General features: G+C 40.8%; 2 protein-coding genes across 9 annotated transcripts in view; both read right to left on the bottom strand.

Moving 5' to 3' along the window:
• Positions 1-18,663, bottom strand: part of CDC14B (cell division cycle 14B) — a 42,510-nt gene extending 23,847 nt beyond the window's left edge. For 5 of the 8 annotated variants that reach the window (XM_032676514.1, XM_032676512.1, XM_032676517.1 and 2 more), the window contains exons 1-4: positions 18,469-18,663; positions 10,908-11,001; positions 9,920-9,995; positions 8,033-8,125 (exon numbers count right to left, since the gene is read on the bottom strand). In XM_032676514.1, coding sequence (XP_032532405.1) covers positions 8,033-8,125; positions 9,920-9,995; positions 10,908-11,001; positions 18,469-18,625 — 420 coding nt within the window. In that variant the 5' untranslated portion in view covers positions 18,626-18,663. Of the gene's footprint in view, positions 1-8,032; positions 8,126-9,919; positions 9,996-10,907; positions 11,002-17,989; positions 18,103-18,468 lie in introns of those variants that run through there. The other 3 variants (XM_032676513.1, XM_032676511.1, XM_032676518.1) reach the window with 3 other exon arrangements.
• A 2,071-nt stretch (positions 18,664-20,734) lies between these two features.
• Positions 20,735-25,695, bottom strand: PRXL2C (peroxiredoxin like 2C). Its single transcript, XM_032676718.1, is given in 7 exon segments — positions 20,735-21,412; positions 22,243-22,374; positions 22,603-22,708; positions 23,170-23,223; positions 24,750-24,818; positions 25,260-25,469; positions 25,471-25,695. Coding segments are annotated over 7 exon segments (924 nt in total). The 3' UTR covers positions 20,735-21,284.
• Positions 25,696-25,730: the final 35 nt, after the last annotated feature.

The following is a 25,730-nucleotide window of genomic DNA, read 5'->3' as shown; positions in this document are numbered from 1 at the left end:
TATGGAAACAGGTAAGACTGGAGGAGGGAGGGAAGGGGCAGCAAAGCCCAGAGCAGCAGTAGAGGCCACATCTGCATTAGGAAATGTTGTGCACCAGAATAAATGCATCTGTAGACTGAGAGCCAGCACTGAAGATCTGACATTTGCACTATATACTCCCAGCAGCTTGTAAGCTTTACAGCTAGTTTTAGTCTGGTCCTGTGGACTGAATGCCCATTACCTGTTGGGATTGCTCCTAGACTGCTCCATGAAGTGAACCAAAGTGCAGTTGGCATGGTTTAAGGAAAGATTCACTTCAAAAAATATTTCTGACACATCTATCTATCTATCTACAACTACATATAGTACTGTTTCTGAACAGGAGAAAGCCACTGAAGCCTTAAAGATGAATAATTTCATTGGAATGATGTGGGTGAACAAAGACTAAAGAAAGACAATAAATGGGAGAGAGAAAGTAGAAGCGATCAAAGACCTGTAGCAGACAGAAGTGTTGAAAGAGAGAAGGACTTCCTAAGGCAGCAAGCAGAACAGAAGTTTCAGAAAAGAACAGAATGGAAATGTTGATCTGATGAATAGCAAGACAAAGATATATTTGTAAATTCATGAGGTATGTGTTGGGGAAAAAGGGGAAATGGGAAAAGACAAACTCCAGAAATCAAAATATACAACAGCTGAATCTAGTTTGTCGGGATGCTGATTACAATTTATATTTCTGCTGTGCTAAGATGACAAAAACTTTCACAAATAAAGCTGTTTTCTTAAGTTAATGCCAATAAAGGAACCAACAAGAACTACTATTAAAAGCAACCAACAAGAACTACTATTAAAAAGATTAAAAAGAGTAAAATAATTTCAAGCAATGATATTAACTGTTATTCAGCAGAAGTAGGCATTCTCTGGGATAGCTTTTGTCCATTTTTGTACACACAAATGAATTTTTGTACACGCAAATCAGAATTTTACACTGATTTCCGAAGAGCCTCCTTTCCTGCAGATCAATAAAATAAAATAAAATTAAAAAAACCCAAAAAGCCCCAAAACACTCAAAAAACTTAAGACAATGAAGCAGGCCTGAAATTCATAATCCACAAGTTCAGTTGCTTTCAGAATTTTTCTACAATCATATGCAGGGTAGATGCCTGTACATACATATCTACATACACACAAATACACAGAGAAAAACTCTTAAAATAATCTACAAATGTTCTATTTAAACACTTTTCAGGAAAATTGTTACTATAAGGAATTGATGCCTTTTAAGTCTAACAACTGTTTTATCACAATGTGTAATCACTTTTCCACACCCAACTTAGAAATTTGCTTTCTTTATGCCTACAAAGAAATATCCCACTGAACTTCAAAATACAGCCAGAAATTTGATATTAGCAGCTGAACCACTAGCATTGCTCTAATCACCCTTTTCATTTAGGACATCTGTTTCTAATTAAGGGAGTACAGGCAGTTCTGTGAATGGTAAAGAATCATCCAAGCATTGAGTACTGGAAAAGGTGCACTCAAGCACTGCTCCTGCCAACACTGCTGTGCTGTCAAACAGCCACTTTAAAGTTCACTGAATGAAACAGAAGGGCTTGAAGGATGAGGCAACCCATTCTTCATTCCTGAGCATTTCAAATCAACCACAGAATGAGAGCTTTCAGAATGCCATGTTTTTATCTGATTCATATTAGTGTTTTCAAACCAGGCTGATTTTTTTAAGCAACTGTTTACTGCGACCAAGTTAGAATCATCAGAACAGTATTCACAATAGCATAAAAACTATTCCTGCTGGAAAAGGAAAGGAGCTTCTGGTTGAAAAAGGCATCTTAACTTTCAATACATGGGATTGCCAAGTGAAATAATAATGTTGCATGCAAGATAAAACATATTTGATAAAAATAATCTATGACGTAACTTGTTGCTTTTTCAGGAACGTTAAATAGGCTATTGAAATATGCTTTACTGTTAGAAACTATCTCAACTCATGTCTGTAGATAGCACTTTAAATTCATGTCTCTGATGTGCTCACTATAATCAAGTTTATCCACCTGCTTACCTTCAACTGCAAAATCTACTTAAGGCTGCTACCTCCATTGTACAGTTTACCAACCGTGCTGACTTAAAAGCCAGAAAATAATGAGATAATTCATTTTAAACTGCTTACAAGCAAATTTTACTTGACACAACTACGTTCCAAAACTGTCACTCACCCAAGACAGCCTGAACTGCTGTAAACAGCAAATAATCACAACCCATCCACTCTGAACAAATGCAAGGAACTGCTGTGTGTGATGAGACTCAAACACCAGCTTACAGGGGTGTTAGAACTTAAACCTACTAAATACTTTTTTTACATTAAAACTTCCACTGGATATACTAGTCACTTAATACATTATATTCCTAGCAACATTCTTTAGGAAAAAAGTTAGATGTTGCAAAATTAAAACAGAAATAGTAAAAAGGCTCCTGTATGGATTTGTGGTGTACATGTACATGTGATCAATGTGTCCAATGGTGCCTTCATTAGGAGACACAGTCATTAAGTGGATAAAAGTGGCAGAGAGGGAATAACTGCCTGTCTCTGGCAACTCTCTTTGTTCCTCATAAACAAAAGCAAGAAACCCCCAGTTACGTTTTAAAACAGCAGAGGGGAGGTACAGAAAGCCCTGTTAGCTCTGAACCAACTGGGCTGGGCACATCAGTACTTCACAACAGCTAAGAAAGCAAGCTAGTACCACAGTGAGGGACTGTAGAAGAACAACCCTTCTTCTCCTCTGGGGACAAGTAGTTGATAAGAACATCCTGAAGAAGACCCTAGTACAAACTGCAGGAAAATCTGCCCCCGTGATGACTAACCATGATTTCCCAATTTCAATTCAGAGAAGGCAGCTTTTGAGAGGACACAAACACAGAGGTAGCCAAGACTCCAGGCAACTTCTGCTTAAATGAAAGGTCAGTGCTTTGTCCATCTCGTCTCTGCCACTCACCCGTCAAGCACCTCTCACCAAAATGCAGCTGAGGGTAAACATGGTTTACCCACTCATAACTACCCCCTGACCATCACCCAAACTGGACCACTGAACAGGTTTATTTCAGGCTTAGCCAAAGATAATTCTGCAATTGCCACAGTAAGAACAGAGCAGTTCAACATCACATCCATGGGTGCCAACTGTTGCTCCAGCCTCCAGCTGCTACCCCGCATGAGGCCCACAGCTAGGAGGGACACTAACAAATTGAAAAGGCAAAAAACCAACACTACGGATTAGAAGGGATGAAGGAAACGCTGCTTACCCTGAAGAAAGAAGATGAGAAAATAGACAAAGTACAGAGATGAGTCCTGGAGAAGGTGACCTGAATTACAGCAGTTCATGGGGCGGTACCCTGGGAGGGTCACCCTCCAAGTACATAATTAGTGCCAGGCCTGAGAAAAAAAACACTGTTACTAAGTCAATGTAGCCAAGGGGAGAGGGGGGAGCTTGGGAATTGGGTGGACAGGACACAGAGGGTACATTTTCTTTCTTAATATAGAAGGATCAATGACGGAAGAAGCAGACTTTCCTCACCCACAGCCAAGTCCTGGCGAAAATCAAGAGAAGCCACTGTAGATACCAACTCAGAAGATCATTGCTGCTTTGGTAGTGTGGTAAGGCCTGAACAGTGTAGATAGCTTTCAAGGAAAAGATTTTTCTTTAAAAGGTGAAGAACAAAAGCTTCCCCCCCAACCCCCGCCCCTCTTTCCCTTTTCCCCCTCCACCCAAATAAAGTGTAAACATTCAACCCCAACACACTGAATTCTGGCTACCCTTTGTGTGGCTGAATGTGTGGCTGCCAAATTTCTGCTAATCTACACAGAAGAGTATTATTCCCATTATGCAGTATATCATCTGTAGAAATGAAACAAAATACAGAATTAAAATAGATGAAAGATGAACAATAAAGGGATTAAGGTCTAATTTGTTAAGAATTACACTAAAAATAATATTTCATTCTAAAACTACACATATAAAAATGTATTTGTAAATTTTGTTCTTCATTTTCAAGGCCACATTATACTGAAGAGCTTGAGTTAGGCTGTGCTGTCACATCAAAGTACACCTGGAAGGAAGTAGAAGATGCAGGAGGGGGGAGAAAGAAGTATGAAGTCTGGAGAGTTCATAAACTATCTCCACTGAAGAGGGAAGAAAGACAAGTTAGATGAAGGGGAAGGGGAAACATTAAAACACACCAACTGTGAAGAAAAGACTCAGAACAGACCTTGCTTGAAAATGAGAACACTAACAGCTGCCCTTACCACACCACAGTTAACAGAGACTTTCATAAGTGCCTTAGTAGTCCAAATGAGCATATCCCCACATGATATATATAAACACACATACACATTTACACAAAAGATGTTGAATTATAAACCATGCTAATATATATCCCCACTCCTTGAAGTAGAAGTTAAATAATATTCTGTTTAATAATACAAATTTAAGGTCAACAAGTCCTTAAAATTACATGTTCAGAAGTTGAATGGAGGACATAGAAGTCTCAGAGGAGAACTAGTTATATACAGTTTTTCAGTTTTATAGCTTAAATGTGACTGTGCTTGAAACAGAAACCCACAAAATCCCAAACCAGAAATCACACACACCTTGCTGTTCCTGAAAACCTGGCAGCCTGTTATTTGGAACAAGTAACTTGCAGCACCAGCATCTGCAGAGCACTTTGCATCCAAAACTGTGTTTAAGTTCTCAAATGCTTTACAACACATGTACACAAGCAGTATTTTCGTGACTAACTCTGCAAAGGCCGTGCTCCCTTTCTATCTCCTTGCTCTTCCCTCACGCACTACCACACAGTTCCTCAATCTAAGGTAAATTGTTGAAATGGGAACCTACCATAAAGCCAAAAAACCAGAATCCAACAAGAAAACACATTAAATCCACAGAAAACAAAACACAGTGTCAACCTACCACTTACACTGTAAGATCGGAAATTAAATGATGACAACCAGCTCAAGCAATGAAGCATCACCAACATGACAGTCTGACAATAAAATTAAAGAAAAGCTTCTGAAAGATTTGACCAATAGCTGGATGGATTCTTCTTCATCAACAAGCAAAGCATTCTGAACTGAAGAAGGTGGATACTTAAGCCTACATATGTTTCAAATAAAGAAGGCCTCGATATTTCCTTTCAGTAAGGAAATATACTTACAGACATGTTTATGAGGTATTCTGAACAGATCCTACATCATTGCTCACTCCAGAAAGAACAGTGCAATTCTCTCTGCAGAAAGCAAAAATATGGCACAAGTATGTTTGAACACTTGAGCAACAGGAGCTGTAATTAAGCCTGTCTCTTCACGGAAGATCATCAAAGGGTGCCACGGAAAAAAGGAAGCCTTGAGGGCACAGTCTTTCTTCAGTGGAGTCCCTCCCACATGAAACTGGGAAGTAACTTGATCTTGCTGGGAAGAAAAGGCAGTACCAAAGCCAAAGTCTATTGCACTGGAGAGCAAATCCATCTAGCTGGAGCTAATTCACCATCTAAGACCCGTGGATATGCAGGACAGACATGTGCGCATTCAGAGAGGTGACTGGTACTCCCACTGCACTTCACATTGCCCTGGGCGCTGAAGAGAAACTGCTGAAACAATTCATGTATTCAAGGCAGTAACTTAAGCTGGTGGTTTTGACTGGCCTCTTCCTGCCATAGGCCATCTGTCTGCAAGCAGCACTCCCACATGCAGTCAGTCGTGATCTCCTGTTCTACTTCAGCGGGATCTGTATGATCATCCTTCCTTTACTCTGCAACCCCCACTTCCTGCTACTAATCCCCATCACCTACTCCTCTGTACAACAGTCTCCATGTTTAATTACTGTGCTTTGGACTGTCATAATCCATACATATTAATGTTAGAGCTTTATTCAAGTCTGTTCAAGCACTGCCCTTCAACTGCATGTGTAAGGGACTGATTAAAAGATGGAGTCTGCTGAGCCACTGCCTCGAGCATGGAGCTAAAAGGTCTTGATGCAACAGCTGGGCTGCTCCAGAAGCTGAGCTGCTTGCAAAAGCTCCAGGAGATAACTAGCAAGTCATGGCAGGCAGGTAGACAAGCTATTCTTAGCAAAAAAAAAAAAAAAAAAAGATAAGAAGTTGTTACAATCAAGAACACAGCAAGGACCCTTCCCAATAAGGCATGGCAGGCAGATCTGGCGTGAATCCTCGGGGACCAGCCAGTGGACACTCAGGGCCCATCTTGGTACCAGGTGACCTTTGCTTGGATACTGGTGAACTGGCCAGTGGGCATCCAGGGGCTACCACAGCAAAGGAGTTTAGGGCCATGCCCACGGACTGCTGCCACCCTGTTACTCTGACTGCCTCAGAGGATGCAAGGCGACCAGGGAAGAAGCAGAGATCTATCAGCTTGCAAGCCAGCAGCACTTCATTGGGGTGGTAACTCCTGTCCCTGTGCTTTTAACAGCTATCCTGAGCTTTTCCTGCTTTTTTACCTTCCTTCTTTCTCTCTGCTCTTTACAAAGATAAAGCTGAATTATCATTTTGGGATCCAGCATCTGGCCTTGTTTGTGCCTTAATCTCAGAATGTTTTAGAACCTGGTTCCCCTCTCCAAGCGGATCAGAACACAGGGCTACCAGATGAACAAAAATAAGATTCGTATTAGTTTCTCTGTATACTTTTGCATAGTTAACCACAGTATTTTCTTTAGATTGCCTTGCCATTAACTAGTTTTCTGTACCAAAATTCTGCTCTAAATGTCAGCTGCTGTGCTGCACAATACTAGGACACATATTCAGAAGTGTAGGGAAAAAACAAAACCCATTTCTTTTCAAATAATGATTGATAACTGAAGCCAGTCCTCTCTCGCTTTCTGGGCCTCCCTTTTGATCAAGTAATTAGGAAGAAGTAGTTTTCCTAAAAGCTGCAGCTGTTTTGTCAGCACAATCCCTCTAAATGCAAACAAGCTTAGTAACTCATGTTACCAGTTTCCATGTGGTTTAAAATAGCAAAGGTCTACAGCAACATGTCTAAGTGCCTGAGTTTCAAATACCAAGAGTGACACATTTTGAAATCTAGTTCTCAATTTGTAATAAATGCTGTAAAATACAGACAACAGAGAAACCCGAGGGGGAGCAGAAAATGGACATCCTGCATGATGCACAGGGGCAGCAAGGAGACTGCCTGCATCACAGAAAGTACTGGGTAGCCTTGCAGCCAATAAATAGGAATGACCTAAGGCTCCATGAACTCTGACCCCTCAAACCTCCAACACCAAAAAGCACAGAGCTTTTCATTTCATTTTATTACTCAGCAAACAAGAGAAACAGTTACAATCAAGGTGTGTTACCAGTCCAAACAGAACATAAATGTGGTACATCACATCTTTCATTCTGAGGCTTTCAGCATTTTATTCCTTGACTACACTTTTGTGTACAAATACACGCAGCTGTGATGTAAAGCCAGCCCTTTTCTCCTCTGCAGTCATACCCTTGGTTCAACACCTTTCCAGCCACCTTTCATACTCCCAACCTTTATACAGGCCCTAAGCCTATCACACATTCTCACTAATTCTCCTGGGTTAACTGAAGAGATCATCTTATAGTAAAAAAGACACAGCTGGGGAAGGAAAAGATTATTTAAACATGCATGTACTGGTAAATGATACACTGTACTCAGTCCAAGACACTATTTCTGTATTTGAAAAAAGAAAAAGGGTTTGTGTGGTTGGGGGAAAGGTAAAACTTCAAGAAGTAGTCATTTTTATGAAATGGAAATACTAATTTTTCTTTTCAGTGATGCTCTTACTTCCTGGGGATACAGATTGCAGTAAGGAGGAAAAAACCTAAAATCATACAACTTCACTCACATAGCTGCTAGACTTTAGAAACTCTTATTATGTTGTACATTCGTATAATGATGGTAGGATGATTTTCAAGGGTAAAGAATTGTCTTTATCTTGCTGTTTTAAAAACTGAGTATGAAAAAATGAACACAGTTAGCAGCTGATGTAAAACTTTAAATACTTACTGCGTAGGAGCCTATGAGGAATGCAGCATTTGCTTGTTTTTTCTGATCTAAGCCAGTATAATGAATTATTTTCTTCCTTGTCAATGAAAATGACTGTATCAAGAAATGAACAAGATTATGATTTTGCATTTTAGACCTTTTATCCCTTCTTTCATAAAATTAGAGGAAAGCAAGAATTTGTTTATCTACTTTCAGCCACCTGTATTTAGAGAACCAGCCATACTGTAGACTAGTCCCTCAGAAGCTTTGGAAAACTTTGCAGCCCCACCTAGATTGTTCTGGTATTTTTCCCAGTATCCAGCCTAAATAATTTTTGGTACAAATTACAGGAATCTTTTATTTTTCTTCTTACACGTATTTAATATTTCCAACTTCAACCCTTATGTAACAGATAGCCATTTATCAGAATTAAATAGAAAATGGCCTTTTCAAAAACAGCACAGGCATAATAAAGTCGCAACAGTTTTAAAAACAGAATTTAGACTTTTTCATTCTTAAAGAAAACCTGACTCTCTATAAATCCACTAGTATTTGCTTCTAAGCATCAGAAACATGCTTGGATTAAAATATTTTGAAAGTATTTCTAAACTTTATCATAAATAGCTTTTTAAAATATCATCTTGGCTTGGCATATAGTTTCTCCAATTATCTTAGAAACTGGGTGGAATGGCATTTTCCATAGAAAGGACACACACATCTGTGGTGTCAGTTATCCCCTAACTGGCCCTTGAAACAAATTCTGATGTGCTTAAAACTGCATGCTTTGATCAACTGCTAAGCTATCATAAAATGTCATTTTATGTATTTACATAGCAATGTTACTTGCTCAGATACCATTCAATGCACTCAACACAAATAAACCCCAGATCACTGGCAGAAATATGTTCTCAATCCTAATGTGTCTGTCCAATATCAAACCTAAGATATTAAAAAGGTTTATAATGTGTTTGTGTTGCTTCAGAGCATCCTGTAAACAAAAATCAGAGAACCTTATCTCTGGCAAATCTGTTTGTAGTACCATAGGGATAAAGCAAGTCAGGATCATGCAAACTATTATCAGTGACAGACATCAAGGAATGAAAAAAAAATACACTCTTAATCTATAATGTTCTGTATACTTTCCAATTTTCACAGTTCAGTGGCAGCTTAAAGATCTAAGTAGTTTTGAAGAGGCAAACTGTGATTCACATTAATGCAAATAAGCTTTTTTATCTGCCTTACAGGTTTTGTGCTCCAACATCTATTAGAGGTCAACTAACTTGTACTCATTCATGTTTATTATCAGGAAGTAGGGAGTCCCTGTTTTAAAGACACTGTGCTCTATCTAGAGCCCAATCCTAAAAATTACTGAGCATCTCTAAGAGAAAATAATCTGCAGAAGGAGCACAGCAGTCTCCTTCAGGCCAATGCCATCAGTGCTACTGAAGATCAAATGTTACTTCTTACTAAAGAGATGTCAGCAGCAGAAAAGACTAAATCAAACCAAAACCATCTTGAATAAAACTGTGTTGCACTGCATCCTCCAGCTCACTCAGTATGGGCAAGATTGCCAAGAAGACTGAATTCCAGGAGGGGAGCTTTTCATTTAAAAGAGTCTGTATTCGATTTAGCAACTGATCTTTCAGAAGCTTAACATTAGTTACTGCCACAGTGGTACATCTTCTGGCTCTTAAAAGTAACTGGGTCTTACCTTCTGATCCTCCTCCTCCCTAAATTTATCTCGATAAACTCTGGCATTCATATTCAAAACTCAGCTGGGTTAGGATTCTAGGAAGGCAACTCAACAGCAACAACAAGAAAAAAAAAAACAACAAACCAAAACCTTTGGCCCATTTGTTTTTGTTCCTTAAAAAGTCAGTAATATTGAAAAAAAACCCCAAGTGTTACCTTTAGTTTCTTATTTAGCTTGCAGCAGTACCTGTAGACCATTGCCAGATTGAGTGGTCCAAAGTCTGCATAGAAGCTGGTAGAAGAAAGGGGAAAATTTGTATATGACCCCTGTGAACGCCTTTTCTTGTTAATAAGATGCACAAAACAAGGGACATATGTACATCATTCTAAAAACAAGCATGCCTTCTCAGATACATACATACACACTATTTTGTTGGAGGAAACAGTTTTGTGGTCTTTAAATATGGACTAAAACTTTGTTTTTCACACAGCACCATTCAAAACCAAACTCAAGGTTTGAAGAACTTACTTCTCACTACAGTATTACTCTGTGACAGAAGTTTTTAAACTCTATTTTAAGAGTAACTCATAAGCTTTACTTTAAAAAGAAGGCAATTGATAGCGCTAGAGAAAAGTAAACACAGAGAATAAAGACTGATTAGTACGTTAAAAACCAGCAAGCACGCCCTTGGTCGAAAACATTTAAAGAATTAGCAGCATTCCACATAAATGTAAAAGGCAAACACTGTTCACTACAGGGGAAATAATATATCCATTGTCAGCTCATAAAAGCTTGAATTGGTTTTGCCAGTTTTAACTCTTACTGTAGGAAGTTCAGACATTCCACTTTATACATGAACAACCACAGACACTCCCTTCAGCCTGGCAGTTCCATGTGCACTTCTGGCTCTATATGGCTGCATCATGTTCCTGTGTCTTCTAACAGGAATGGGTATAATGAAAGCTTATGCTTCGAAAACGTTTTTAAGAAATCCTGATTGGAAGGCAGGAAACTATTCTAAGGCATATAATCATGGCAGATAAGTCTAAGACCAAACTCTTGTAATTAATTCTATAATGGAAATGGTGTATTTCCCTCAGCTCAGTTTAAAAACAGAATGCCAATCAGGCTGTTTCCTCACTGCTGGTGTTCTGACTAATTTATTTCAGAAAAAAAACCCAGAAAAAATAAGACCATACTTACTTCTCATACACAAGTTCATCATCTATGCAGAAATAATGGGTATTTGCAGCTCCACTCTTTGGTTTTTGGCAGAGAATTGCAAAATAAAGGCGATCTGAAACGCAAGAAAATTTGAAGCTTTTATAAGCAGCACATTTTTCTGCTGAAAGCCTGAAGTACTACCTGTCAAGGGTACAACTTCAAATGGTTTAAAATGAAGAAAATCTTCTTTTGAGTATTACCCATCCAGGTATTATTATTGCTCCAGTATTGAACAAACAAGGCACACAAAGATTGAGGCTTTTTGCTCAGCAGTGTTCCCATAATTCGCAGCTCTTTTGTGTTCTTTTCCAAAGTGTTCCCCATTGGACGACTTTGCAAAAGAGCAGGAGCCCGACTTGCACCCACATCCACAGCAGAGTCCTCCTTTGGCAGGTGGCTGCACTCTGAATAGCAACCCCCCCCAAAAATTATCACAAATCCCTCTGCACCTCTGAGCACCTATGTTAAACTAAAGGTGTCTCCTGCAGGCAGGAGGCATCTTGCCCTGGCTTCCTTTGTTAATTTTTTTTGCAGGGAAAAAAATACCAGCAGTATTCACACAGATATAAATTACTTTTATGGCTGGGGAAGTTGAGGGCCCAGTGAACTTTAAACACCGACTGTGCTGCTGCTAATAAATTGCTGTGCTTGAGGTAATTGGTCAATAAAAACTGAGGCTTGCAGCACCACAGCAATACTTGTCTTCCTCCTGCTGAAAAAATATCATATCCGGATTAAAATTCAGATAACCTTTTTTTTGTTTCCAACTAGGTGCCTAGAACAGAGATATTACTTAAATATCAAAACAGATCACCTGCACATAAACGTATTATTTCAAAACAGAATTTGTGATGGAGAAAAACTGTATCTCCTTTTTGAGACAGTAGGGAAAAAAAAAATCACTTTAATCTTCAAAACATCCTCCATGACCAACACTTAGACATCATTACTTGTATCTTCAAAATAAGTATGCCATGAAAAGGAGTTTGCATTTCCGTATTTCAACAGTCATGTACTCAGTGCTCACCTATGTACAGTAATATCTCAAGGGGTGAAGGCAGAAAAGACCACCAAAAAGTGTACATTTGCAAAATGCTCATTTCAGTTGCCTGTTGTGAATTGTTTGGCTTAAACATTTACAGGTCATGTGCAACCAGTGGGATGTACAGTAAGGCATGTCAGGCACCTTGTTCCTTACTCTCTCAGCAGAAGCAAGGCACCAAGACTTGACTATTGAACTCCTAATAGTCCCATCTTGTAAGCACAGCAGCTGCAGGGCAGCATGGAAAGTGTATTACCTGCAATGTACCTCCCAGCATTTATTTACCAAAGCATTCTCTAAAACCAAACCAAAGGACCAAAAAATTTAGAGTAATGCCATGCATTTTTAAGATGTGAGTAAACTGGCCCAGGAAGTGAAATACATGTGGAGAAGCAAGTGCACTGATATCCCAACTGGATGCAAAATATGCTGTGGCAAAAACTGCTTCACATAAAGGTAATGCTGGGGGTGGGCTTTGGGGATGGAAGGACCCCCAGCTCTCCACAGCTTCCCTCCATCTATCCCCACCTCTGTGTTAATGGTTGAGCAGCATCAAGGTGGATTTACATGAATTAGAAACTGCAGCAGGTACCCAAGTGCAATATTTAAAAAAAAAAAAAGAAAAAAAAAAGAAAAGAAAAATAGAAAAAGGGGGGGGGGGGAGAACAAAGCAAAGAAAAAAAAAGAAAAGAGAAAAAAAGAAAAAAATTTAAAAAGCTGTTTTGCTGATTTATTTGCCTCTGGTCTGAGAATGTGAGCTAATGTGGGCAGGAGGAGAACTGAGGGCAAAGGAGGAAGCAGAAAGGAGAACTGAGAGGATGTGATATCTAGGGATTGTGTTTAAACTGGCATTGCCAGATTAAACACATGTCACTACAGCCCCAGGCTATAATTTCACACCACTTCTAAACTGATTTAATGGCTAGCTGCCACCAGGTTCCTTACAAGGAAAAATCTTCTGAGTTAGCTCACTGAATGAGCCTGCTGGGTGTTAACAGTAGGAATACCCAGCCAAAACTTCTCCCTCGATGGCATCTGTCCTTTAGTGCCAGTCTAATTATCGACTAGACTGGGCTCTCCTTCTTTATTGTACACAAACAATAACTGCACCAAAGTCTGGGCAGAATGGCTGTAGTACTCCAACTGACATGCTACCTTCTTGCACTTCAGCTTCTTCCCAGAAGCTTTATATCACTTGAAAATACAAAAGCGCTACACAAAGAGTAATCCAAAATCCTCAAACACAAAGGGAGGATCAAAATGAAAATAAATATAATTTGCACAGGTCAAAGACTTAATATAAGTTAGCATTTTGCTCCTAAACAGGATTTGGAATAACAGAGTCACATCCTCAGGGCTCCTACTTTCACTGAAATTCTTCTGCAGCTTCCGCAAAAATGTCCAACAAAAATAAGAATTCTTGTCTTGAGCAAGCAGTGTATTTTGAATAGTTGGCATACAATTTCTGCAATGGTAACTCTGGACCACGTTAATTGCAGCTACTCTAAAAACACATGAAAGAAACCTGAATTTAATGAATTTACAGAAGTACTTCACAACCAGAGCAGTGTGTGCCAAATGCCCATATCCTGACAAGCTGTCTATTCCCGTGCACTGTTAACAATTGCTCCCTATCATGGAAACAGCAGGCTCCATCTTTTTAACATGTTTCCTATGGGGAGATTTTAGAAATGAGCTACACAGAGAAGTAATTTCCTGTAAGTGTATTTTATTTACCTCTCTGCTGACTTATCAGTCCAAATGCTGTATTACTCACCATGGCTGTTTTTACCTGCTTTTTTTCCCAACATATTCCCAGTTCTGTTTAGTCAAGGATTAGTGTGTTGATTTTTTCAACAGGAATTAAGAGAAAGGAGAATTCCTTCATTAAGCATCTGATTGCAGGATTGAGGGTGTACACATAAAATACACTCAAACACTGATGAATTGATTTCACTAGGACCCCACAAAGGTTTGAACTGCCAGAAGCAAGGCTTCCCTTTTATTATCTTTATGTTTCCTTTGCTAATTTTAGCTTTTTGGTATTTCATTTACATAAACTGCACTTGAGCACTTCCTAATTCCTGCAAATTTCTGATAAAAAATCATCCTAAAACTATCAAACTGGAGCAGACCTTTCTAATCATCTCTCAGAAGAACGAGAGTGGGGCTCACTGCCTTACAGGCACTGCAATTAGGAGATATGACTGCAGCATGTTAGATATACTCAAATACACTTAATTTTGTTAGCCTTATATAACAAAACAGTTAAAATACATAAATTGAGTAAGCATCCAATGTACAACAAAATGAGCCTACATACCCCTAACAGAGGACTAGGCTACCACAGCTGTGTGACTGCTGGTACCTCAACTAGTGAGACTAAAGGTAGCACAGGCATGTCTACACAAGCTGATTGCAGTGTAGAGAACTGAGCGCTACTTCAAAATCAGGTTAATGTGAATTTAGAGATGAAAAAATAATCTCCTTCCTTTTACTCTCAATAAGCCTGATGCTTCTCAGGTTCTGCTGCACAGGCCTTCAAGGAAGAAATGTCAGTAATTCAAGAGTCACCATTGGACTCGAGGACCTTAAGGGTCTCTTCCACCCTAAACAATTCTGTGATGAGACAACTAAATACTGAACAGACACTGGTGGCAGGACAAGTCTGCATATGATCAGCAAAGGTTATTTCATTAAAAAAAAGAAGTTCCACAGCTCTGTTGTTAAACAGATGCCTTAGATGAGAAATTCAGAGACTGACAGTACAACAAACCCGAATGTTAGTCTGTTTTGAATTACCAGGAATGTAACCAAAGAGTTATTTACTACAGGAAGAGAAGTGTATTTCTAGATCTAGAGTTGGTATATGGAATTTTGTTGTGTTTCACTTAAAAGTCAACACATAAAAGATATATCAGAAAATATGAAAGACAAATTTTGTAGCAATGTCAAGACAAAAAGCAAAATTGTTTAAGATTCTCTTTTTAGTCCTTTTTACGATTAATTCAGTCATCATTACGATATTTCAAATTTAGGTGATGACAGAGTTGGCAATTAGAACAACAGCCTGAACTCTGAAAAAGAAAATGAAAGCACACTGAAAAGCCAAAGGAACTTTTTATTTAACAGAAAACCATGAAAGAATTACTTTAAGGGCTATGTCATGACTGATCAACAACAGTGCTACCTTACTAAAATGGAGTCCTGGCACTCTGCTGCTCTTGATTGGCACACAAGACTATGTATCTTCATGCACTTTCAGTTCTGGATTAGACACTAAGAGCCTCAAACAGGTATTTAAAATCTCAATTTTGAGAAGGACTAACAAGAAAATGAGGTCATATTGATGAAAGAGTAAACAGCTTTTGTACCAAGATAGTTACACAATAAAAACTGATTGAAAGTGTTGATAGTCAAAATGGTGTAACCTTAATGATACTTTTTAGAAGAGTCCTTAGCATTCAAAAAAAATAGTTTTCTACATAGGACACTAAATTTATCATGACAAGTCAGCAATAAGGGAAAAAGACAACTCAATGGTTTGAAAAAAAACCCAAAAAACAACACAAAACCAAAAAAGCAATGAATATATTAAACTGAGTATTTCACTATCAGATCCAAGTGACAGTGTAAGCAAAATGATTCACAGTGGAGAAAAAACAAATAGGCATGTACAGTGCAGCTCAGAGGATCCTTTAAGTTGTTAGTTCCTCACTGTACACAAACTGGATGTATATATTCTGCAGGAAGACAAACAAATGTCAGGAAATGCCCCATGATACTATATTACTTAAAATTTTATGCCACCTATAGTTATTGTTGTTACTTCATTTTAGAATTAACCACTGGAAATAGAAACACACAGCTTTTGCCTGAGGTTTATACATTATAATTCCACCTCTTCTTTACATTGTTACTTATAAAATCAGAGCAATGACAAAGAAAAGCAGACAAGGAAGGGAAACTAATAGTTTTCAAGTTTTCAACAGGATTGTTACATTTTCTTTAGATTATATAAATTACTTCTCTCAGAGATCAGAAGGACATGGGAAGACACTTCTAATAAACAGAAGAAATGTACTCACTTCCAGCAATTGGAATTAATACCAGCAAGTCTCACACATTAGTTGGCAAAGAGAGAATGATAAAGCTTACTGTGCAGCTTAACAGACCAAGCAAAAACAATTTTTAAAAGAACAGCTTTCTTGAAGAAGACTAATTAGTAAACAAAAATATTTAGGTGATTCTGATTAATAATTATTCTGACAAATAATGGCTGATTAATACAACTCACCAAAAAATAAAGAAATGCAATAATTACTGTAAGTATTTTGAGTATAAAATTCATGCAAATAATGGATTAGAAACTTTGCTGTTTATGAAAGTAACATCACACAAGAAAAGTTTACAGCAATTTGGGTTTATGTTCTGCTTCTATCTTTTGCAAAGATCAAAATGAGGGTAGCTTGCAGTGTTCTTATTAAGTTGGGCACTATTTCTGTAAGCAGATAAACTAACTCAGATCTCTCCATCTTTACAGTAGTTCAAATATTTACCAGTATGTCCACTTTTAAGAATAAGACCTTATCTGTCTCCAGCCCAAAACTAGTTACAAATTTCTCAGAACTGCACTGTGAAAAGGTAGAACTGATAGTTCAAAATTTGACATAACTTTAAAACAGATTAATAAAAAGGTAAGCCTGTTAGCTTATTTTTTTAAGATTTCTATTAAAAAAAAAAGCACGACATAGCAATGAACTAAAAATTAGACAATATTTCCATTGATAGAAGCTTGTAAACAGTAGCCACTGTGCACAGCAAGATCAAGACAAAATGAAGTACTATTAGATATAATAGTTTAGTGCACTTTAATCAAATTTGTTATACTGGGTACTGCTGAGGACCGTGAAATCCCACTAAAAAAACACAAGTCAAAGCCTAGTTGCTCTACTGTATTTAAAAGGGTGAGCATTTCTTTGAAGGAGAAAATACAGTAATTTGATGGGCCTGTTGATGCCAGACACACATTACCAGATGCAAGCAATTGCTGCATGACAATGGTTAGAGACCTGTTTGCTGGAGATGTGAGCTGGCCAGGCCTGCACCATAATCCAGGTACTGAAATTACCTGATATCAAAAAATCGTCATCTGTCAAATGAGGGGTTTCTACACTCAACCTTAAAACTGTACCATCACCATTTCCTATATAAATGGTTGCTGTTATAGCAAAAAATACACATTTGGAGTTATTGTAGCCTTAGCGTTCTGCAGATAAGTACACCATTATGTTTCTCTGGGAAGATTAGGCCTAAAATGCTGTATTTTAGCCTGGAGTATTTAGGATTTTACTCCCTAACAGTATCAAAGCTTTTTAAAAAGAAGATTCTGGGAAGCTTTGGGAGTTTACATTCTTCCCACATCGCTATACCCAATTTTCAAAACAAGATCTTATAGTTTTCTAAATGTGCTGTTACCTAGAAGACACGTTAGGTAATTTAAGGAGCCCTGTTTCTTGGCACAGAAAGAAAAAGTACACTGGTGCCTTTTCTCCATGTTTGCTCTTTACAGTTTTCCTTGCTCTGTCCACAGATATTTCCCATGTCCCTCCAAAAGATGTGCTGAGAGGTTTATCTCTTGCTTTTTAAGAGAAGTTGTAAACACACTACCGCTCTCACATTCTGACTCGACTTAGAAAGCGATTTGTTATTGTTGTTGTTGTTGCTGTTTTGTTGTTGTTGTTATTGGTGCTTTCAGGCAAACTAAACTCAAGGTCGTCTTTTAGCCGGGGAGACTCAAATCTGAATACAGGACTGCTCCGGCCGCGCTCCAGCAGGCTCCTTAAAGCAGGCAGGTCCCTGTGCCAAAACAAAGCACGGCTCGGCGCCTCGGGTTACAAAAAGGAGGGACGACACTGAGCAAACCTGACTGATTAAACCCAGCTATTCTGACTCTCCAGATAAACCTGCTGGCACTCCCGTGTCAAGAAGAAGTGGGACGTTTTGCCCATTATTTTACCCATTTGCCAGCAAGCACGACATCAGGGGAAAGATTTATACATATATATATATATATGTGTGTGTGTATATACATATGTATGTATATATATATATACACACACACCCCAATACAGGGAGAAACGTGTTACTTTTTTTCCCACCCCACAACGTGTCGAACGGACAGAAACGTGTTTATCGTTGTTTTCCGTTCTGCCAAGCTGAGAACGGCAGCGCAGGGCAGGCAATGTGTGCTCGGCACTGCCAGGTCATTTATCCCGCCGGGCGAGCCGCGCAGTTTTCGAGAGCAGCGCCCGCGGTGTGACACGGCACAGACCCGGCTGGGGACACCGGGCTCCCCGCGCGGGGCTGAGGCTGCCGGGCGTCCCCGGGAACCGCTGCGGCGGGACGGGACAGCGGGACACCCCCGGGGCCGACGGGACGGGACGGGACGGGACACCCCCCCTCCGCCGCCCCGCGCGCCCGGCACGCCGCCCTCACCCGCGATCCTCAGGCAGATCTCCGGCCCGGCCGGGAGCAGCTGCCGCCGCTGCCCCTCAGCCGCCGCCGCCCGCGGCGCCGCGCCCCGGGTCCTCTTGAGCGCGGGCGGCGCCGGGGCTGCGCGGCGCCGCGCCTCGGCCCAGCTCTTCCGCTTCATGGCGGCGGCGGCCGCGCCGCGCCGGGGCCCCTCATGCCGCGGGGAGCGAGGCAGCGCAGGGACCCCGAGCGGCTGACGCGGCCCGCGGGCACCGCCCGCTCCCGCCCGGCTCGGCCCCGCCCGGCTCGGCTCGGCCCCGCCCGCCTCAGCCCCGCCAGTCGCCCCCCGTTGTGTCCGCGCGGGGCTGGCGGCGGGGCCGCGGTAACAGGTGGGCCGGGGGGCCCGGGCCGACCCCCGAGCGCCGCCACGGCTCCTCCGGGCGCTGCCGTGCGGGGTCTCGGCGGGACCGGCACGGCGGGGACCCCCCTGTGCTGCGGGTCCGCTCCCGCTGGCGCGGCCATAGCGCGGCCCGCTGCCCCTCCTGGGGCTTCGCAGCCTTCCAGGTGCCCCGAGCACCGAAAGAGGGTCCCCAAGGACGTGATGCTGTAAGGCCAGCAGAAACCAGTCCGGGACATGCAGCATTCTGGGCTGAAGTGGAAGGTTAAAATAGCTGGGTTTAAATCTGCTTCTTAAGACACAGTGATACTTGAAAACACACAGTCATTTGAAATAGGTGTTGCAATAGATCAAGCTAGTAGTTAAAAGAACTTCTGAGAACTGCTCCCTTTCCTCCTCCCTCTAATTGGCCTTGGTGGAAGAAAGCCCTTGCTGAAGTGTTCTGCTGAGTGTGTGATCAGTGTTTATCACCTATTGGCTTCCACCTTCCACTGCCTTAAGTTTCGTGAAATATTCTTGCTAAATAACACCAGAGACCTAAAATTCTGCTGACACTTCAAAAACCAATTCATGTCACCATCATTGTTCCAATTCATTATGCATGTGGGAGTCATTGTCTTGCAGTGAACTTAGTGAAGCTGTTGCCAGACAGATGCAAAATGCAGGGCCTATATATACACCATGATTCTCTTCTACCGAATCCTCTTCTCTGTCTTCTTGCCTCTTCTCATTTGCCTGCACTTCGTGAGTCTTTCTGAGGAAGTGATTTTGGTGGGATAATACAGAGGCTATGATGTGGTTCCTGTCACAGTTGAAATGGTGAAGGTGGATGACTTCAACTTACAGAGCTGTCAAACTACAACTTCATTCCATTCCCTTTTAATAGTCCACCATTCTTTTAGCTATAGCTAGTTTTGTTAAATGTATTTATTAGCAGCAATAGAACTATCACCATTGTATGATAATTTTACTAAAAACAAGCAGGAAAACAGCTAGCCAAAAACTTCCTTTAAAATCAAAAGCACCCAAGAGAGTGAAATAATTGCAAAACCAAAGTGGAACTAGAGTCAGTGTCCCCGGCTGTGATTATCAAGTGAATGAAGCAGAGTGGAAGCACTACAAAGAAACTGAGTATTCATCAATCTTTCTCTTCAGAAACACATTGTATCAAAATGTGGATGTAATTAATAACTTGCTAAGGCATAGTACCTTTAATAGAATTACATTGCTCAGTATGTTTCTTAAGCAAGCTTTTTCTTATTCATGAAGGAACTCTGCATTTAATTTCACATGCTTTCTTTCCAGAACCTGCTCTGTGCCTGACAGTGACCTTAATGGATGTAGGAACAAACCTCTTCACAAAATGCCATTTTAAAATTGCATTAAAGCTTAAAAGGGGAGAGAATTTTCAGTTAAGTTTATATAGCAGCATTTTACAGAAGGCCAAAGATCAGAAACTGCAGAGGAGGATATGCTCCTCCATAAATCTTGGACCGTTTTTTGTCTTCCAACTGCTAAAAAGAAGTGGCTGGTGGATGAAAGAGGGCACATCTACTTTAATGAAAGCAATAGACTCTGAACATAAACACTTCTAGAAAAATGGATAATATGAAATCTGACAGAACTGCAAACCAAACTGCTGTTGTCCTTAGTTCAGTTGTCTAAGACACAAATAAATAAGGAGAATTTATTCTGAGACCTCTCGCTCTCAGAGAAAGTACATACATCCAAAGGAAGAACATTCTGCTGTAAATCTTCCTAGGAAAACACGTAGTTGACTATAGCTTATTCCAAAACCTATAGTCTGATCAGATGTATGTTTAAGACACACTTCTTCCTGGTCTTACAGACCCACATTTTTGTATGACACAAAGAAGAATTGCAGACAATGGATGATGTATTTAAAATATTTATTTAAAATTATGAAATGTATTTCATAATGTCTGCCAGTGTCAGATGCAAAAGTAGGTATAAGCTTAACTCCCCGTGTTCAACACTGTGACTTTTCAGGGTATATTTTGATACAAGATTGTCATACAGTGCTTGAAGCTTTAAAACAGTGCTGAGAAGTATTGGATTGAAAGACAGTGTTGATCTGCTGAAGGCATGTTCTTCCTGACCAAAATCAGATTTTTTAGTTTACTGCATCTGGAACAATGATTTTTAAAATATATTAGCAAGATTGTTTCATGAGACAATAATAATCTCCAGGATTTTTTGCAATCAGCCTCGGTTGTGTTTTAGTTTTTATTATCTTGTACTCAATGGGAATAGCACTTTTGTGTCCATCTTCAGTGCCAGGTAGTTTATTCTGTGCTCTGATTTTCTAGATAAGGTTTCAGATGTCCTACAAAGACGCAACATTACCAGTGCTTGTTGGAATTCACTGGAGAATTGTTCCTGTAGAGCACAAGTTTAAAAAAAAGTATATGTTATGTCAGTGTCATATGTCAATGATCTGGGGTTTGTTTGAGAAATTCACCGTTTTAACTCCTGCCAGCTGCAAAATTGTATTAATGGGAACATGATCCAGCCTGTTTTTATCGAGGTGCAAAAAATGAACTTCATTGCCTGGAAAGGAATGAGAATAACATGTAAATTGCAAAATAAAATATTTATTTATTCAAATATGTAAGTAAATCAAAGCAGCATTCTAACTTCCTACTAGTTCTTGTACAAATGTGTACTAGATCTGTAGATTGCACAGTATACTGTATTTTAAACAATGACAAATTTTTTTTTAAATTATGTTAAAGAAGCAAGGAACATTGAGGCACCTAACTAGTTTAAATCTGCTGTAGCATGATGTTTCCTAATCATAGAATCATAGAAGCATAGAATCAGCTGGGTTGGATGGGACCTCTGAGATCATCAAGTCCAACCCTTGATCCAACCCCACTGTGGTTCCCAGACCATGGCACTGATGCCACATCCAGTCTCAGCTTAAAAACCTCCAGGGATGGAGAATCTACCACTTCCCTGGGCAGCACATTCCAATGTCTGATTACCCTCTCTGGAAAGAAATTCTTCCCAATGTGATAACTGTCATGTTGCAGCTCCCCCTTCATGCACTACTCCTCTACTAAACAACATCAGATGCCTAGAATCAAATGTGAAAACAGACTGTAGGTAAATGCCATGATGTCAAAAAACCCCTCCAAATTTCGAGGCACTTGTTCCATCACCACTCCAATCAATTTTTGCAGGACTGTGATGAGCTTTGTGCCACCTCTGTGGGAGCTGGGACTAGGCAATGACACTTTGTAGATTCCTTCACGCCACAAAAATCACGCAGTTGTACACAAGGCTGTCTCCTCTGAATCCACGAGGACAGCAGGCGAGCTGGCAGCAGACAGCTGAAGGAGAGAGCTGCAACTCTCACACAAAACACAGCAGCTCACCTGGGCCTATGATCAAAGCTCCTCCCTGCTGAGCAGGGTCTCCTTGGAAATCAAAAGCCGGGCCAGTCATTGCTCTCCATATACTCCTGATGCTTCCCAGGAGTGTGTTTGATTTCACATGAGGGCTCCACACTAAACAAAACCACCAAATATTGTTATCTCTAAACACAAAAGTATGTAAGGAACAAGAGCACTGAACAGCTGCTATGAATAGTTTAGAGATTCCTGATCAGCAGTATTTTCACAAGTGACAATCTAGTGGGCAACTCACTTTCTATTTACATTGCAATCATACTATTTTATCAGAGCATTCATGTTTTGTTTGTGTAAGTCCAAATAAGGTGAGAAAATTATTCTTACCTGATATGTTATTACCTTCACCTCTTTTCATGCCAAGCATTTTATAAATTTCCCTTTGTGGATCTACATACATTTCATGCGTATACCCAGTTAAACTGCAAAAGGGCTGCAAAATATACGCATACACACACACATACACAGAAAAAAAAAAAAAAGGTAATATTTTTAAGGTTAAGGCAGTAACTGGTTAGGGTCTGCTGACAACAGAAAAAGTACTGATACCCTGCCAACTCCACCCTCCCCCTCTTATTTGGAAGCTGTGTATTTGTCATGTTAAATTAAAGGCCAAAACTTTTCAGCCTCAAAGCTTTTATTAAAACAAAGCTTCCAGTGAAATCAAGAAAAGGTGTTTCTTAGAAAGAAAAAGATGTTTCTTAAAAACCTGGTGGGTTTTAAATTGAAAGTTTTAGTTACTTGCTTTACTCATGTATTGCTATTAGAATTGCCTCATGAGTACTATCCTTTTTTTCTGTAGTTGCAAAAGACCATCTTTTCACTCAGAGCAAATCCCTCAATACAGACCATTAAGACACAAGAGAGGATACCTTCAATGACTATTTTATTTACCTTGATGTGATGATAAGATGACTGCCCAATAACTATAAGCCTCACATTTGCTTCCTAGAACAGAACAAGGGTATTGAAGCTGTAAAGAGGAACTCAAGTGTTTCTGCACGACTTCAAAGCATTAGCAGAATCTGGTGTCCTGAGTTAATAATCACAGTGCACTGAGTTAAAATTATTGGAAATTAAAATCACTTACGTGTTTGGAGACTTCGCCCTGGCTATCACCCACAGTCAGAAGCAACATTAATTTATTAAGTGATAAATTATTTTTAAAGAGAACCTTTAAATTACAGATGTGTAAAATTTGAATTTCTTGTAGCATTGGTAGCATTGTCTTTCTGATTGATTGCAATTGATTGCAACATGCTATAATTTTGGAAATTCAAAATTTCCCTGCAGTTGCACCTACCTCTAAAGAAGCAGCACGGAAATATTGGTGCCCACATATCTGTGATTTACATATAGAGACACACATTAATAGATCTAACTTGCATTCACGCATACTGCTGTCTCTTGCAGGTGCAACATTAGGCCTGAGCCTAAAATAGAGGCCAAAACTTGAGTTCATTTAGATGCCAGTAAAAACAGTTAATAAAAGGCAGTTTCATTAGCATGTAATACTTGCCTTTCCCATATAGAATCATTTTGCTTGTTATGAAAAGAAGCCCTCCTAAAAACAAAACACTCGCACTAAGAAAAGCATGGACAGATTTTGATTCTCTATCTACATTTATTTGAGGAGTCAAATTAAGAAAATGTCACTCCGAGTAACACTGGTCGAACAGTTCAGAAATATCTGTCCTGAGAAGAGAAACTGCCAAAGACATTTCCCCTTTTTATCCTCAAGTTCCTAGTCCATCTCAGATAGATTTAGATGGACTTGCTGTCAGCAATGACCTGAGTCTCTGTCACTGACTATGCTGCTGTTGGGAGTAAAATATGACAGAATTTCAATCATCAGTCTGGAAGAGACAGATTGACCTTCCATATTTAGCAGGAGACCATTGTCTTCTCTGGTGTCTCCTACCACCAGAGAAATACCTGTCCACAGCAACCCCTGCCCACTCCTCCTTTCTGTCACTGTGTCATTCCTGTTTGTGCAGCTGCCCAGAGAACAGGTCACAGCACTGATGCAGCTTACAAATAACCATAGGGAAAGATACTGGTTTTAATCCAGATCAATTTTCTGATCTTGTTCCACGCACAACCATCAGTCAGCCCTGCCAGCATAATGGAAAGGGCAGTAGTTAGTAGTCAGGAGAAGACAGCTGTCCAGGGCACTACTAATACCAGAAGGAATGCTTGTCAAATGTTGTCTAGCTGTTCTAACACAGCAGTAAAAAGAGCACCAAGCTAATAGGGCAGGGAGAAATAATGTTGCTGCAACAGAGCGTGTAGTGCCATAAATCCTTTCCTGTGTCTCCCAGGCAGATTCATTATTGCTGTTGTAGCAAACAGTGAAAGTGCTTCTTCTGACCCACTTTTTTATTCCTGGAAGCCTCATGCAAGCCTGTAGCTGGACATAATAAATCAGCTTGGTTGCAGCAACCCCACACACATATTAAGGGTAGAATACTTACTTGTAAAAATGCCTTGGGAACTTTTGCCAGATCTTCTACATATTCCTTACAGGTGTAACACAAAAAATTCTGCAACACAGCCAACTGGATGTATCAGAAACAGATGTAGTTGCATAGCAATGAAGCAGCAGATTACTGATTTGGGGCACACGACACTTTGGAGGTGAACAGGAATCAAGAATGAGAAAGATTCCAGTTCTTTGAAGTCACCACATTTGGATTAGGATACTGGTTTAATCCAAGCACGAATAAGGACGCTGGGCCCGCGGCCTTGCTAATATTTTTATCTCTAGATATCGCAGCAATGCGATAGCTGGCTCAACAGCTGGGAAATCAGGGGAACGCGATACTTGTTTCCCCAAAAGTGCGGCTGAAGAAGTGTTTCCTTTCTGGTAAACAGTGTTATCACGTTACCACCAAGGCGCGGAGGGACCGCGGGAGCAGCGCTGACCCGCTCGGTGCGTTCCCCCCGCTCCCCTCCAGCTCTCCCGCAGCCCGGCCCCCGCTCACCCGCACGAACACCACGATCGCCTTCCGATCCCCGTACAGGGCCTGGAAGGGGACGCTCCTGCCGTCCCGGTCCAGCACCGGGCAGCGGGCAGCCTCCTCCCGCAGCTCCGCCGACTCCCCCCGGCCGCAGCCCCGCGCCCGCCCGACCTGCTGCGTGACCGGCAGCGCCCGCGGCCCCGCCATGGCACCGGCAGGGGAGCAGAGGGGAGGGAAGGGAAGGAAAGGCGGAGCTGGCGCGGAAAGCCGCGGGAGGGAGGGGTTGCGAGACGGCGAGGAAGCGACGGGGCCGGGAGGGAGCGCGGAGGCTGGTCCATGTCCCCTCCCTGTCCCCGTCCCTGGGAGCGGCCCCGGGAGAGGAGAGAAGAGGGAGTCGGGACGGAAAGAGCGAGAAACCTGCGGCCGAAACCGCTGCGCGCCTCTCGGACACTGCCAGCATGCGGCTTGTGCCCGAAAAACACGAGACAGTCACCC

Source organism: Chiroxiphia lanceolata, chromosome Z (genome assembly GCF_009829145.1).
Source record: "Chiroxiphia lanceolata isolate bChiLan1 chromosome Z, bChiLan1.pri, whole genome shotgun sequence".
Classification (NCBI taxonomy): domain Eukaryota; kingdom Metazoa; phylum Chordata; class Aves; order Passeriformes; family Pipridae; genus Chiroxiphia; species Chiroxiphia lanceolata.
Note: the sequence above shows the minus strand (reverse complement) of the source record. Positions and strands in the feature narration are given on the sequence as shown.